The sequence below is a fragment of the Urocitellus parryii genome, chromosome 4, assembly GCF_045843805.1.
Source record: "Urocitellus parryii isolate mUroPar1 chromosome 4, mUroPar1.hap1, whole genome shotgun sequence".
Taxonomy (NCBI): Eukaryota; Metazoa; Chordata; class Mammalia; order Rodentia; family Sciuridae; genus Urocitellus; species Urocitellus parryii.
In genome coordinates this window covers 77,935,871-77,948,503 of record NC_135534.1, presented here as the reverse complement: position 1 = coordinate 77,948,503, position 12,633 = coordinate 77,935,871, and the positions used below count along the sequence as shown (strand labels likewise).

General features: G+C 33.6%; 1 protein-coding gene across 3 annotated transcripts in view; it reads left to right on the top strand.

The window, feature by feature from the left end:
- The window catches only part of Grm5 (glutamate metabotropic receptor 5), a 413,823-nt gene that overhangs the window by 293,176 nt on the left and 108,014 nt on the right, over nt 1-12,633 (top strand). For all 3 annotated transcript variants that reach the window (XM_077797673.1, XM_077797672.1, XM_077797671.1), the window contains exon 3: nt 1,981-2,216. In XM_077797673.1, the coding sequence (XP_077653799.1) occupies nt 1,981-2,216 (236 nt within the window). The remainder of the gene's footprint in view (nt 1-1,980; nt 2,217-12,633) is intronic.

Here is a 12,633-nt window from a genome sequence, read left to right as displayed (position 1 = left end):
TGAGAAACTTGAGGAAAGACAATGTGTGAAGTAACCAAATTCAACACTGGGACAAAACATATTGCATTACACTTTTTTTTTCCCTAATCTGCCACAAAAGTTTTTCAGATTTTACCATAGATAACTTTTAATGAGATATCTTCTTGTCAAGGAGACTTAGAGAAAGAAATGGTTCCTTTTGTTTATTTATTTATTTTCTCTTCTTCTACTTATTGATGCTATAGGAAATACCTCAAGTCATTGCAAATTCCCATAACACCAATGTGACTTCTGGAGCAACTCTTAATTATTAATTTTTTAATCAGACTTGGTATAATAGATCATAATGAAAAAAAGTGCATTCTTTTTGTGTTATTTTATTTATTAACTTGCATACCTACATATTGGTTTTCTGTGCCACTCATTGGATCATGTTCTTTGTCTCAAAGAAAAAAAAAATCTAAGAACAAAAATGCATTCAAAAGAAAATGGGATCACTGAGGTAAACAGTACTTGATAATAGAAGTCCCTTCCCTTATCCTCCCCCAGTGCCCACTGCCTTCTTCCTGGAGCACAGGTTCAAACACCTCCTGCTTTCCATTCCGGGGGCTCTTCTCTATTCTTCCTCTCTACTTCCTCTATATCTCTTCCCTTACATTTTTGGTGTTGCTTTTTTAAACTGTCAGATTTTCCTTTTCCTTTTTATTTGCTTAAAGAGCAGTTAGAACCTCTACAGGAGAAAGGCAGAAGCACCATGTCCCAGCCAACATGCAGCCCTAGCTGTGTGTGTTCCATTGAGAGAGAGGGAGGAGGAGTCAAAGGTGCCTTCTCCCTGGGCCCCCTGGGAGTATCCAAGTTTGATTTAAACATTTTTTCTTGTGTTTTGTTTCCAGTGTTGTGTCCCATGTATTTTCCAAATAAGCTTAGAATACTCTTTTGTTATTGTTATACTGTCTTGTAGCTTTATAACATGGACTCTCTGATTCCAACCTCTTTTATTTTAAAATTCCTAGGTTACTAATTTGAGTGATTAGTATATATAATAATAGTAGGTTGAGGAGTGTGATCCCTGTCCTGAACCTTGATGGCCCATTGTTAAGAAGTTCTTTCAATCACTTTAAAACATGATTTTAAATACATATTTTAAATATAATTGAAAAGTTCTCTAGGATAGCAAAGAGTATATGGGTGATGGACTACCAAGATTTAAGTTTGAGACTGAAATAATAGAATGAGTATAATTAGAAAGTTTTTTTTTTATTCTCTATAATTCACTTGTATAATGTTAACAAAAATTAATATCACGTTATAGGGTGGTTAAATTAATGTTAGGCATGTACTGGAAATATTTTTATTCTTATGATTATTTTAATGTTTATCATAAAGTAAAAGAAATGAGTATATTGAAAGTTAACTTGACATATCCAGTATCAATAAATGGTACACTGACACTGTGGTGCACAACTATAATCCCAGTGACTCAGAAGGTTGAGGCAGGAGGATTACACGTTCATGGCCTGCCTCAGCAGCTTAGTGAAAGCCTGGTTCAAAATAAAAAAATAAAGAGGGCTGAGGATATAGATCAAAAGAGGAGTGCCCATCCCCCAGGTTCAATCATCAGTATCACTGAGAAAGAGGAAAAAAAGGTGTGAATGGTTCTGTTCTGTTATGCAATGTAAATGCATATATTGAATTTTACAAGAAGTAAAATTCTGCCAAAAGTATTAGGTAATTTTTTGCAACTCAAGATAAGAGAGGTTAGCATTCTGAAACCTAAAGTTTTCTTGGTGTTACTGCAAATTTTTTTTATTTTAACAAACTGTTATCTTAACAATCACCTAGGTATAATGCATGACTATCCTGTGGCCTGAGGTACCATTTCATGATTGACATAGTAAACCAAAAAATAATAATAAAAAGAAATCATTTACTCAGAAGATTTCTGTTCTGTTTTTTTTTTTTTTTTTTGGTCTGTGTGTGTTTGTGTGTGTGTTCCCACAGTGATGGCTGGGCTGATAGGTATGATGTGACAGATGGATATCAGCGAGAAGCTGTTGGTGGAATCACAATCAAGCTCCAATCTCCTGATGTCAAGTGGTTTGATGATTACTATCTGAAGCTCCGGCCAGAAACAAACCTCCGAAACCCTTGGTTTCAAGAATTTTGGCAGCATCGTTTTCAGTGCCGACTGGAAGGATTTGCACAGGAGAACAGCAAATACAACAAGACTTGCAATAGTAAGCAGATTTATTGTATCATTTAAAGTGAACAAGGCTAAGACTCCAATCTAAGTGAACTATGTCATGAGGATAGTGGCTGTAATTTGTTAGCAAGGAGGACTCTCAAATAGAGTAGGTATTACCACTTAATTGTGATAAACAGGTTTTATTCTTGCTAAGAAAAACATAGCTCAGCAAGTGTAAATCTCTATTGAGATTTAAAATGATTAAATTATTTATATTTATATCATTCAAATAATTGGACATGTTTTTGTGAGACACAGTACTAAAAGATCATATGGGCTCTAGAATGCACCTATTCTTGACACCCTTGAAGGCAAGGACTGCATTCTGCTCATTTCTATGATACTGAGCAGATGGAGGACCATTTTTATTATCTCAGTACAGTAGAAGCACATATTAAGGGTTTTATATAGATCTGAAGAGTTAATGAGTGAATATTGACCACAAATCCAATTCTTACTTCCATTAATGAAACATAAAATAATCACTGAGATTTTGCTATGTACAATTATGTTGTTTCAATAAACACTCTTAAGATATTCAAACATTTGGTAAATGCTTATAGAGATCCACAATATGTCAAATATTGCCTTAATAGGGGTACTATGATAGGAGAAATTAGTTTCTTCCTTCAAAGGTTTAGTGTCTAGAATGGAAGATATGTGCCCCCTTCCCCCCAAAAAAATTGCTGTTCTGTGTTGCAAGTATTGCAATGAGGAATAAACAAAGTATTTGGTTAGGATCATTTGTTGCACATCCTAAGTCTTGGCTCTAATCACCAGGTAGAGCCAATATTGACATATATGGCAATTTCTGAAAAGGTTAAGGCTTGTTAAAATTGACAAGGGATTTGTTGAGACTGATTTATCCCATACTGTGTAATAAGAACCCCCATGCATTTTCCAAGGTGTGAAATATTCTAGTTGTTAGAATAATTACTTGCACCCATGTTGATGGAACCCTAGAACAATTTGATGTAGAGGGTTTGTAATCCTATTTATAGTACCAATTATATTCATGGAGAGTTTATTGATGTTGGCATCAAAATAAGGAAAATCAGGAACTCTTAACGCATTCTCTCTCTAAGCTCATGTCTGTTCTATGCATTGGTATCAATTCATTTTTTTATGAAATGATGGAGATTGTAAGTGGCAATTTGTGATTGTTTCTAAATGCCATTATTTGGTAAAATAAGAACTTGGCAAAACTGTGTCAGTTCCTGTTTAGGTAGTATGGAGAGGAGGAATGTTGGAAAGGGGGATTTTAGGAGATTTAGTTTCTTCCTTCAAAGGTTTAGTGTCTAGAAAGGGAGATATGTGCCTCACCCCACCCCCCAAAATTGCCTTACTGGTCAGTGAAATCCAGAAACCACAGAAGTATGGTATGAGTATGTCTGCCTTTCTTCTACTTGATTTCCTGCTAACTCCTCTCCAAATTTTCAATACTTATTTGTTTCCTTTTTATTTTTTTTTTATTTTCTTTTTAAAATGTGTGAGAATAAATAGCATTCTCACTTAAATTTCACAATTTCAATTTTGTAGCTAATTTTGTAGTTGTCACATTTCTATCCAATTTTGGAAGAACACACTTATTTCCTCTTTTGAAATTTGGGGAGCATATACTTCTCTCATGTTCCTACTCTATGTTTCTGCACAGATTACTGTACATAGCTATTCTGGAGACATTATCAATAATAAGCAATAGCTCTGTTCTCATCTCCTGTTCTTCAGTACTCAGGAGTTGATGACAACTCCCCACCAGTGTGTCGAAGGGAATTGTTTCAGTTGGAATGTACCTTCTTAATGTTCTTTTCAGACTCCTTTTTGTCTGAAATGCTACCTCTTACAAATAGTTACTTTTTTCTCTCTCCCTTTGTTGGAGGCCATATTTAGATATATTCTTGAAAGAAGTTTGGTAAAATCTTCCCTTTGGCACTGAGCCTTTGGGCACAGTGAGATGTGATCTTACTGCTCAGAATCTGCTCCTCACTGTCCTAATGAAAGGTACTCTCCTAGGCCCCCATTGGATTTTTTTTATTCTATTTTTTTTTTTTTTTTTTTTTTTTGCAATGCTGAGGTTCAAACCCAGGGCCTTGTGCATACAAGGTAAGCACTCTACTAATTGAGCTATATCCCCAGCCCCACCATTGGAATCTTAATTGACAACCAATGTTTGGTGCATAAACTTGGACATTCAATAAGTAATACCTCTGTTTTTCTTCTCATCCTGGGAAGATTATTGTCTTCATCTTAATGATCAAAAGTAAACATGATTTAGGGAGACAAAAGTACTTCCTCAAAGTCATATGTCCATTAAGTGCTTGAACTTAGAATTAAACTCAGATTTGTCTAGAGTTTAACTAGTGAAATTTACTATAGAAACAGAATAGAATAGATTAAAAATCATAATCATCAAATTTGCATTAAGCCATGCCTGTAATCCCAGCGGTCTGAAGGCTCAGGCAGGAGGATCCAGAGTTCAAAGCTATTCTTAGCAAAAGCAAGGCACTAAGCAACTCAGTGAGACCCTGTATCTAAATAAAATACAGAATAGGGCTGGGATGTGGCTTAGTGGCTAAGTGCCCCTGGGTTCATTCCTGGTTGCCCCTCAGCCCATTGCATTATATGATAGTCAATATGTATCAAACAAATATAAGGAAAATAATTCTTGAACCAGAAGTAGTGGCACATACCTGTAGTTCCTGCTGCTAGGAGGCTAAGCAGTAGGATCACTTGATCCAAGTATAGGTCCAACCTGGGCAACACAGTGAAAACTTGCCTCAAAATATATATTTTTAAATGATTTATGTATAGCTATAGAAGGTAACTATACAAAGCCAAACATTCATTACCACCTAGTTTTGACCCTAGTTCCTTATCTACTCAAATGTCATTTTGGCATCTCATCTTTATCACCTAAGGGAATTTAAGTTGTTCTATGCTCCTGTTGAACCTGATTTTATTTCTTGAATTTGAGACATTCTCTGAGTGTGTGGTTCTATTATTCTGTGGCATTTGGCAGTTCTATGATGTATTATACTATTAAGCATTTCATACGCTTATTGAAAAATAGGCCTTCTCTTTTGTAAAGTATTCTTTCAAACATGATTTTGAGTTTATTATCTTTTTAATATTTCTTTTAAAAATCCCTCATATACTATGGATCTGAGTCCTTTGTCAGATAAATGTACTGATGAATTGTTTAATCAGAGGCTTATTTTTTTAATCTTCTATTCCTCTCATTAATCATTTGTTTTATATTTGGCCAATTCATTTTTAAATATTTTTTGGTTGTAGATGAATACAATATCTGTATTTTATTTATTTATTTTTATGTGATGCTGAGTATTGAACCCAGTGCTTCACACATGTGAGGCAAGTGCTCTACCACTGAGCTACAGCCCCAGCCTGGCCAATTCACTTTTTAATTCTTAATCTTCTATTCTTTCCTGCCTTCTTTTATATCAATCAATGATTTTAATTATTCTATTATCTTACTTCTCTTGAGACATTTGTTTCATTTGTTAGAATAAGTCCTTTAGAGTTTTTAGATAGAAGTTACCAAATGACTCCTCAATTTAATATACACTATTTTAAAGTTGGTTCTTATTTCCATTTAAAAATCTTATAAATTTTTAACTCTATACCCAGCACTTTGTTTTGTTATTAACACATATTTTACTTTTATATAAATATATACTCTAGGGCTTCAATATGATGGTTTCCCTAAACAGTATTGACCAACTTGATGGTTTTAGTAAGTTTTATTTAAATTGCACCATTATGGAAGATTTAAATTATAAAGTAAATTAATGATGACAGTAAATTTAACATACCGATAATATAATTTCTCTTCTCTTATTGTGTATTTAACCTAGTAGCAAAGTTTAGAGAATTAAATCAAGACTGTTTTCTAATAAGCATATCCCATTTCAGCTGGTTCAAGGACCATTACCTTTATATTCATTCTCTGTCAACTGCTGATATTCATTTGCCATCTCCTATCTATGATTTCTCCCCTTTGCCTCCAATAGTTTCCAGAAGTGTCATTTATGACATTAACACACAGATATTTTCACCTAGATGTCCTAAGGGCTGCTCAAACTTATATATCTAAAATTAACCTCATTATAACTTCCATATTAACCACTCCAAACTTTCAGTTTCTCCTTTTTGTTTTCACAGCTGAAGTCAATGACATACTCATCCCCCTCCCTGTCTCCCAAGACACATGAGTGAGTAATACTCACCTACTCTACCCTTGGAGCTGAGTGGTGACCTAATAATGTGAATCCCACCATGGTCTAAATATCCATCATTCTCCCTCACTTCAAGTATTAGAATCTCCCTACCTAACCATATCCATACCAGCTTCTTTTTCCTGTGCTAATGCTGAAAATTAGTCCCAAGGATGTTCATGGAAGGAAAAAATATCTCACCATGACCCTCCCATTCTATAAGATCTTGGTTTTCTGATATCTACAAAAATATCCCAGAACTCTTTTGCTCTAGTCAAAACATTTCCAAATAGTTAATTATGTTTTTCAGGTCTCATTATATATATATATATAAAGTTGTAGATGGACACCGTACCTTTATTTTATTTATATGTGCAGCTGAGGCTTGAACCCAGTACCTCACACATGTCAGACAAGAGGTCTACTGCTGAGCCACAAACCCAGCCTTCAAGTCTCATCTTGTATTCCCTAAATCCATGGAGCCTGTGCTCCATCCACTTCACAGATTGTGACCTCCCATGTAAAGTGGCATGCCTATTTAAGTGCCTGTGCTTTTTCATGTTACTGAGTTTTACTTCAGGAAAAACCCACCTCAGGATATTTCCATTCCAGAGAGCTTATGTTCTCATGTTCTTTTATTTTAATTTTAATTTTTTTATTCATACATGACAGAAGAATGTATTTTGACATATAATACATACATGGAATGTACATATCTTTCCTGTTGTCACTGAAACTCTACTTCCTTCGTGTTACTCTTCCTTTATTCTTTGTCTTCTTTTTATTATATACCAATCCAGAAATTGAACACAGATTTGCCCCCCTTTTTGTAATGCTTAATGTAATTACTGATACATGCATTTGTAGGTGTTCCAAACTATTCTCAATAAAACAAGCATGAAATAATAGAACAACAAAATAGTACTTTAACCAGGAGAACTTTTATGGGGATTTTATAATATTATATTTTTTTTGATCCAGTGGTGGTTTGAGAGAAAAAAAATCACCTACAGGTCTGATTTTTTAACTTCTCTTTGTTGACATTTTACTTTAGTAAGAACTTACGAAAATAACCATGTCCTTTGTGTCCTTTGGCCATGATATGCAAAAACAGTCTCTCCTGCTCTAACATTTCTCTATAGTACTCTGCCCCACATACTCCCACTCACAACTTCTTGACACTGTGTTGTTTTTATTTCTCCCCCTTTTCTTCTTTTTAACATTTACTTCTTCTCTTCTCAGAATTTCGTGCACCTACAAAAATAAATAACTCTTCATTTCATTTGCAGAGCTTTTTAACTATTTTGTTTTCTCTATTCTTAAGACAGAGCATTCGTCCTTTGAACCTAAAGCTGCTAATATAGTTACTTTGCTTCACACAAAGTAATTTATTCTTTTTCTTCGAGAGAGAGAGAATGAATCTTTTTTTGTAGATGGATACATCACAATGTCTTTATTTTTTTTAAAGAGAGAGAGAGAGAATTTTTTAATATTTATTTTTTAGTTTTCGGTGGACACAACATCTTTATTTTATTTTTATGTGGTGCTGAGGATCGAACCCGGGTCCCGCCCATGCTAGGTGAGCACTCTACCACTGAGCCAAAACAAACAAACAACAACAACAACAAAAATGACCCTGTCCCTTCAGAATCTGAAACAGCCAGAGTTAATACAATTTTTTCCCACAGTATGGCAACAACATAGAAATAGGACTTTTCATATCACTACACCAGTATAAAAACATTTTATAGTTCTCTTTCCTCATTAAATTATATATTTTGTCATAAGAGGACCAGCCTTACTTATCTCTGTTTTCCAATTTTCTACTATAATGCTTTCAATCTGTAGAATCTGTAGTAAACATTTGATAAATGTTATTAGATAAATATGCCTTTATTTCTCAGACCCAGGTGATGTTACAATGGTTAGAGAACTGAGGACAGTTCCCAATCTGAGGGCTGTAGTGACCCACTGGGTCACTGTTGATTTCCAGCCTGGGTCTACAAACCTTATGGAATTATTGGTTGACTGAGCTATGCTTTGTATATTCTAGTGAATATGCATAAGCTGTGTGGTCAATGTGAAGTTCTAATGTGAAGAACTGGAATCACAGTAGTTTAATGTTGTTATGTATTTTCTAAGTCAAAAGCACTAAAAGTACAAATAGTAATTGTACAGCATATGAAGACTTCTTGACATTTAAATAATTTCCTGTATTCCAAAAATTGAATCTGCTAGCTTGGAAGTGTTTCCCTTTCTGTTATAATGTTTCCATCTAGAGTTGTTCACATTTTCTCTGGTGAACATGTCTCAGTAGGATTTGAGATGGGTTAGTTAGAGGATATTCCGCTATTTGTCCATCAGAAATTTATGTTCTGTCACCATTTTTTGCCCTTTAAAATGTGCATTAGATGCTTAGCCATTGTTCAGAAAATATGAGCAGCTCTCAAACTGAAAATGTAAGTGGAAAAATCAAAAACAAATCACTGAGAGAAAATATTGGCTTAGGTGAGAGTTGCTGGGATACAGGAATGGTATTGTAAGGACCAAATTTAAAAAGTCAAATGCCACAGATAATGCCAGGTGAGAGCTTCCTCATCCTTGCATTACATAAACATTTCCAAGATTGCATAGAGAAAGAAAATTAATCAGTATGAAAAGGATTCTGTAGTTAAATTTGTTGGGGATTATTCCTTAACCATGTTTTAGAAACTTGATGTAGTTCATCGTGTTGGAAAATAACAAATTCCACTGTGAAAAAAATATAAATAACTTTCTTTAAGCCAGCATCACCTTTTTCTGTTTTACCCTGAATTCATCTTCTTATACAACATTGATTAGAGCCATAATGTAGGAAAGTCTGTGCTAGAACACCACCAGTAACACATATTGAAGAAGAAATCTGATCACATTGTCTTAGTGCATGTGGTAAAGTCTCTGGAGCAAAAGTCTATGTCAATGAAAGGATTAAGATAATCAGAATTTTATGTGATAGCATTAGGTTACTTATATCTTGATACTTCTCATTGCCAGAAAAAAAAATATGATTCTCCATCTTGGAATCTGTTTTAAGAAAATGGAATATAGAGACAGATCAATGTCCTAGATAAAAAGTTCAAAAAAAAAATCAGATGCATTTCTCATTTGAATTCCAGAGTCTAAGAAAAGGGGGAGATTATCCATCCATCCTAGAGGTTGATACATGGAATTTTCTATGGTGACTATCCATCATCAAAAATTCTCAAAGAAATCCCAGAAGAAAGGCATTGATTTAGAATTAGTGTTTTCTCCCAAATACCTAAGGACTGGAAGTTAAACCTAAGATGTATTAAATATATTTAAAGTCAACTAAAGAGATTGCTTCGAATCTGGTTGAATCCATTGCCTGAGGGAAGTAGGCACATTGTTAAAAGGATTGGACTTAGATACAGGAAACTTACAAAAAATAAAAATAAAAAATCTGTAATCATTCCAGATTCTTAATTTAAAAGGATGAAGTAGAACTGTCTTTACTAATAGACAGCATGATTACTGAGCTAGAAAATTCAATGGAACCTCAAAAAATTTTTCTAGTGTGTTCGCATATTTACAAAAATCATTTGTATTTCTATATAATAGACATATAGAACAAAATTAGTACCATTCACTGGTACTCATATGCAGAAGAGTGAAATTGGACTCATCTTACATTACATATGAGAAACAACTCAAAATAAGTCAAAAGACCTTCATGAAAGACCTAAAAACACAAAACTATCAGAAAAGAATATAAAGAAAAAGTTTCTGGACATTGTTCTAGGCAATGATTTTTTTTATATGACACCAAAATCACAGGCTATCAAGCAAAAACAAATGGAATTGCATCACTAAAAGTTTCTGCATAGCAAATAATTTGTAGAATAAAAAGGCAATTCATAGAATGGAAGAAGATATTTGCAACCATATATTTATATTTGGACATAGAGTCAATTTCTGAAATATATAAGATTCTTGAACATAGCAAAATAAGTAAATAACCTGATTTAAAAATTATCTAAAGACCTGAATAGATGTTTCTCAAGAGAAGAAGAGAAGGTGTCCAATGGGTATACAAAATACCACTCACTACCACTAATCATCAAGAAAATGTAAATCAAAAACAAAATGTCACCTCATACCTGTTAGAATGGTACTATGAAAAAGACAAAAGGTGATTATTGGCAAGGATGCACAGAAAATGGAACTCTGTATACTATTGGAGGAAATGTAAATTAGTATAGGCATTACATAAAATAGTTATGGACATTTCTTTAAAAATTAAAAATAGAACTATTTTATGATACAGCAAATCTAGTTCTGGGTATATATGTGAAGAAAATGAAATCAGTATCTGAATGATATCTGCATCCCAATGTTCATTTGCTTATTTCATACTAGCCAAGATACGGAAACAAATTAAGTGTCTGGTGAACAGATAAATGGAAAAAGACAACATGATACATGTGTATCATACATATGGATATATGAATATATGCATAAAGCAATGTTAGCATTTAAAATGAAAGTAAATGCTGCCAGTGTGGATAAACCTGGAATCCATTATGTTAAGCAAAGTAAACATGTCTAGGAAGACAAATACTACCTGCTCTCCCTTACAGGTAGACTCTTAAAATCTTGACTTCATAAAAGCAGAGGATGGATGGGTGATTGCAAGGGCTGGGCAATGGGATAAATGGAGAGATATTGGTAAAAGGGTACAACTGATCAATTTTGAGGAACGAATAAATTCCAAAGACTAAGTGGTTACTATAATTTAAAATAATATTATATACTTGAAATTTGCTGAGAGAATTACTCTAAATTATTCTTGCTACACTGTGTAAGGTAATACATAGATTAAACTGGCTTCATTGTGGTAATCATAAAACTTTGTATATTATATCAAAACATCATTTTGCCTACTTTAAACAATTTTTATTTGTCAAGTACAAGGAAGTCTAGAGAAAATTAATTCCATTTATAATACTTAAAATATTAAATACTGAGAGTAAATCTGACAAGATTTGTGGACTTGTGCCTTAAAAACTACTTTGTTCAGAAAATTAAAGATTTAAGTTAAGTGGAGAGATAAACTGTATATATAATTAGGAAGACTCAATCTTGAGATAGCAATTTGGCCAGAATTGATCTATAAATGCAAAGAATATCAATTAAAATCTTAGGAGTCTTCTTTTTCTTACCATATGTGAACTAGTAATGTAAATACAGTGGTCTCATTTTTTTTAATAGAATTAACAAGATGATTAAAAATGTGTCTGGAAATGCAAAGGAGCTAGAAAACTCAAAACTACTTTGAGCCTGGCATGGTGGCTCACTCCTGTAATTCCAACAGCTTGAGAGGCTGAGACAGGAGGATGATGAGTTCAAAACCAGCCTCAGCAAAAGCGAGGTGCTAAGCAACTCAGTGAGACCCTGTCTCTAAATAAAATACAAAATAGGGCTGGGGATATGGCTCAGTGGTTGAGTGCCCCTGAGTTCAATCCACAGTACAAAAAAAAAAAAAAAAAAAAAAAAAAAAAACTTTGAAAAAAAAAATAAAGTTAAAGGATTAAAATTACCCAATGTCAAAATTCAGTTTAAGGTGCAAAAATCAAAACAATATAATATCAACATAGAGATAAACAGATCAATAGACCAGAGTAGTTAGCTCTGAAACAAACCAACATTTGCTTGAAATGCTGGATTTGATATTTAAAAAAAGGCACAAGTGATTCAATGGAGAAACAAGAGTGTTTTTAACAAATGGTACAGGAAGATTTCTATATTCATAAGAACCTACTCTCTAAAAAATCTCAATCTATACCATACATCACACATGAAAATTAACTTGAAATCAATTTTAGCTCTAAATGTAAACTTTAGCCCTATAAAACATCTATAAGCCTGTATGAAAAATCTTTTGGGATCTTATGTTAGGAAAGATTTCTTAGATGTGATACCAAAAACACAATCAACAGAAAATAAAAGGCTCAGGACTTATTCAAAATTAAAAAAAACATGCTGCTGTTTTATTCAACTTTTTTATTGATGTGACCAAAAAGCCTGACTAGAACAATTAGAGGAGGAAAGTTTATTTGGGTCTCGTGGTTTCAGAGGTCTCAGTCCATAAATGGCTGGCTCCATTCCTCAGGGCTC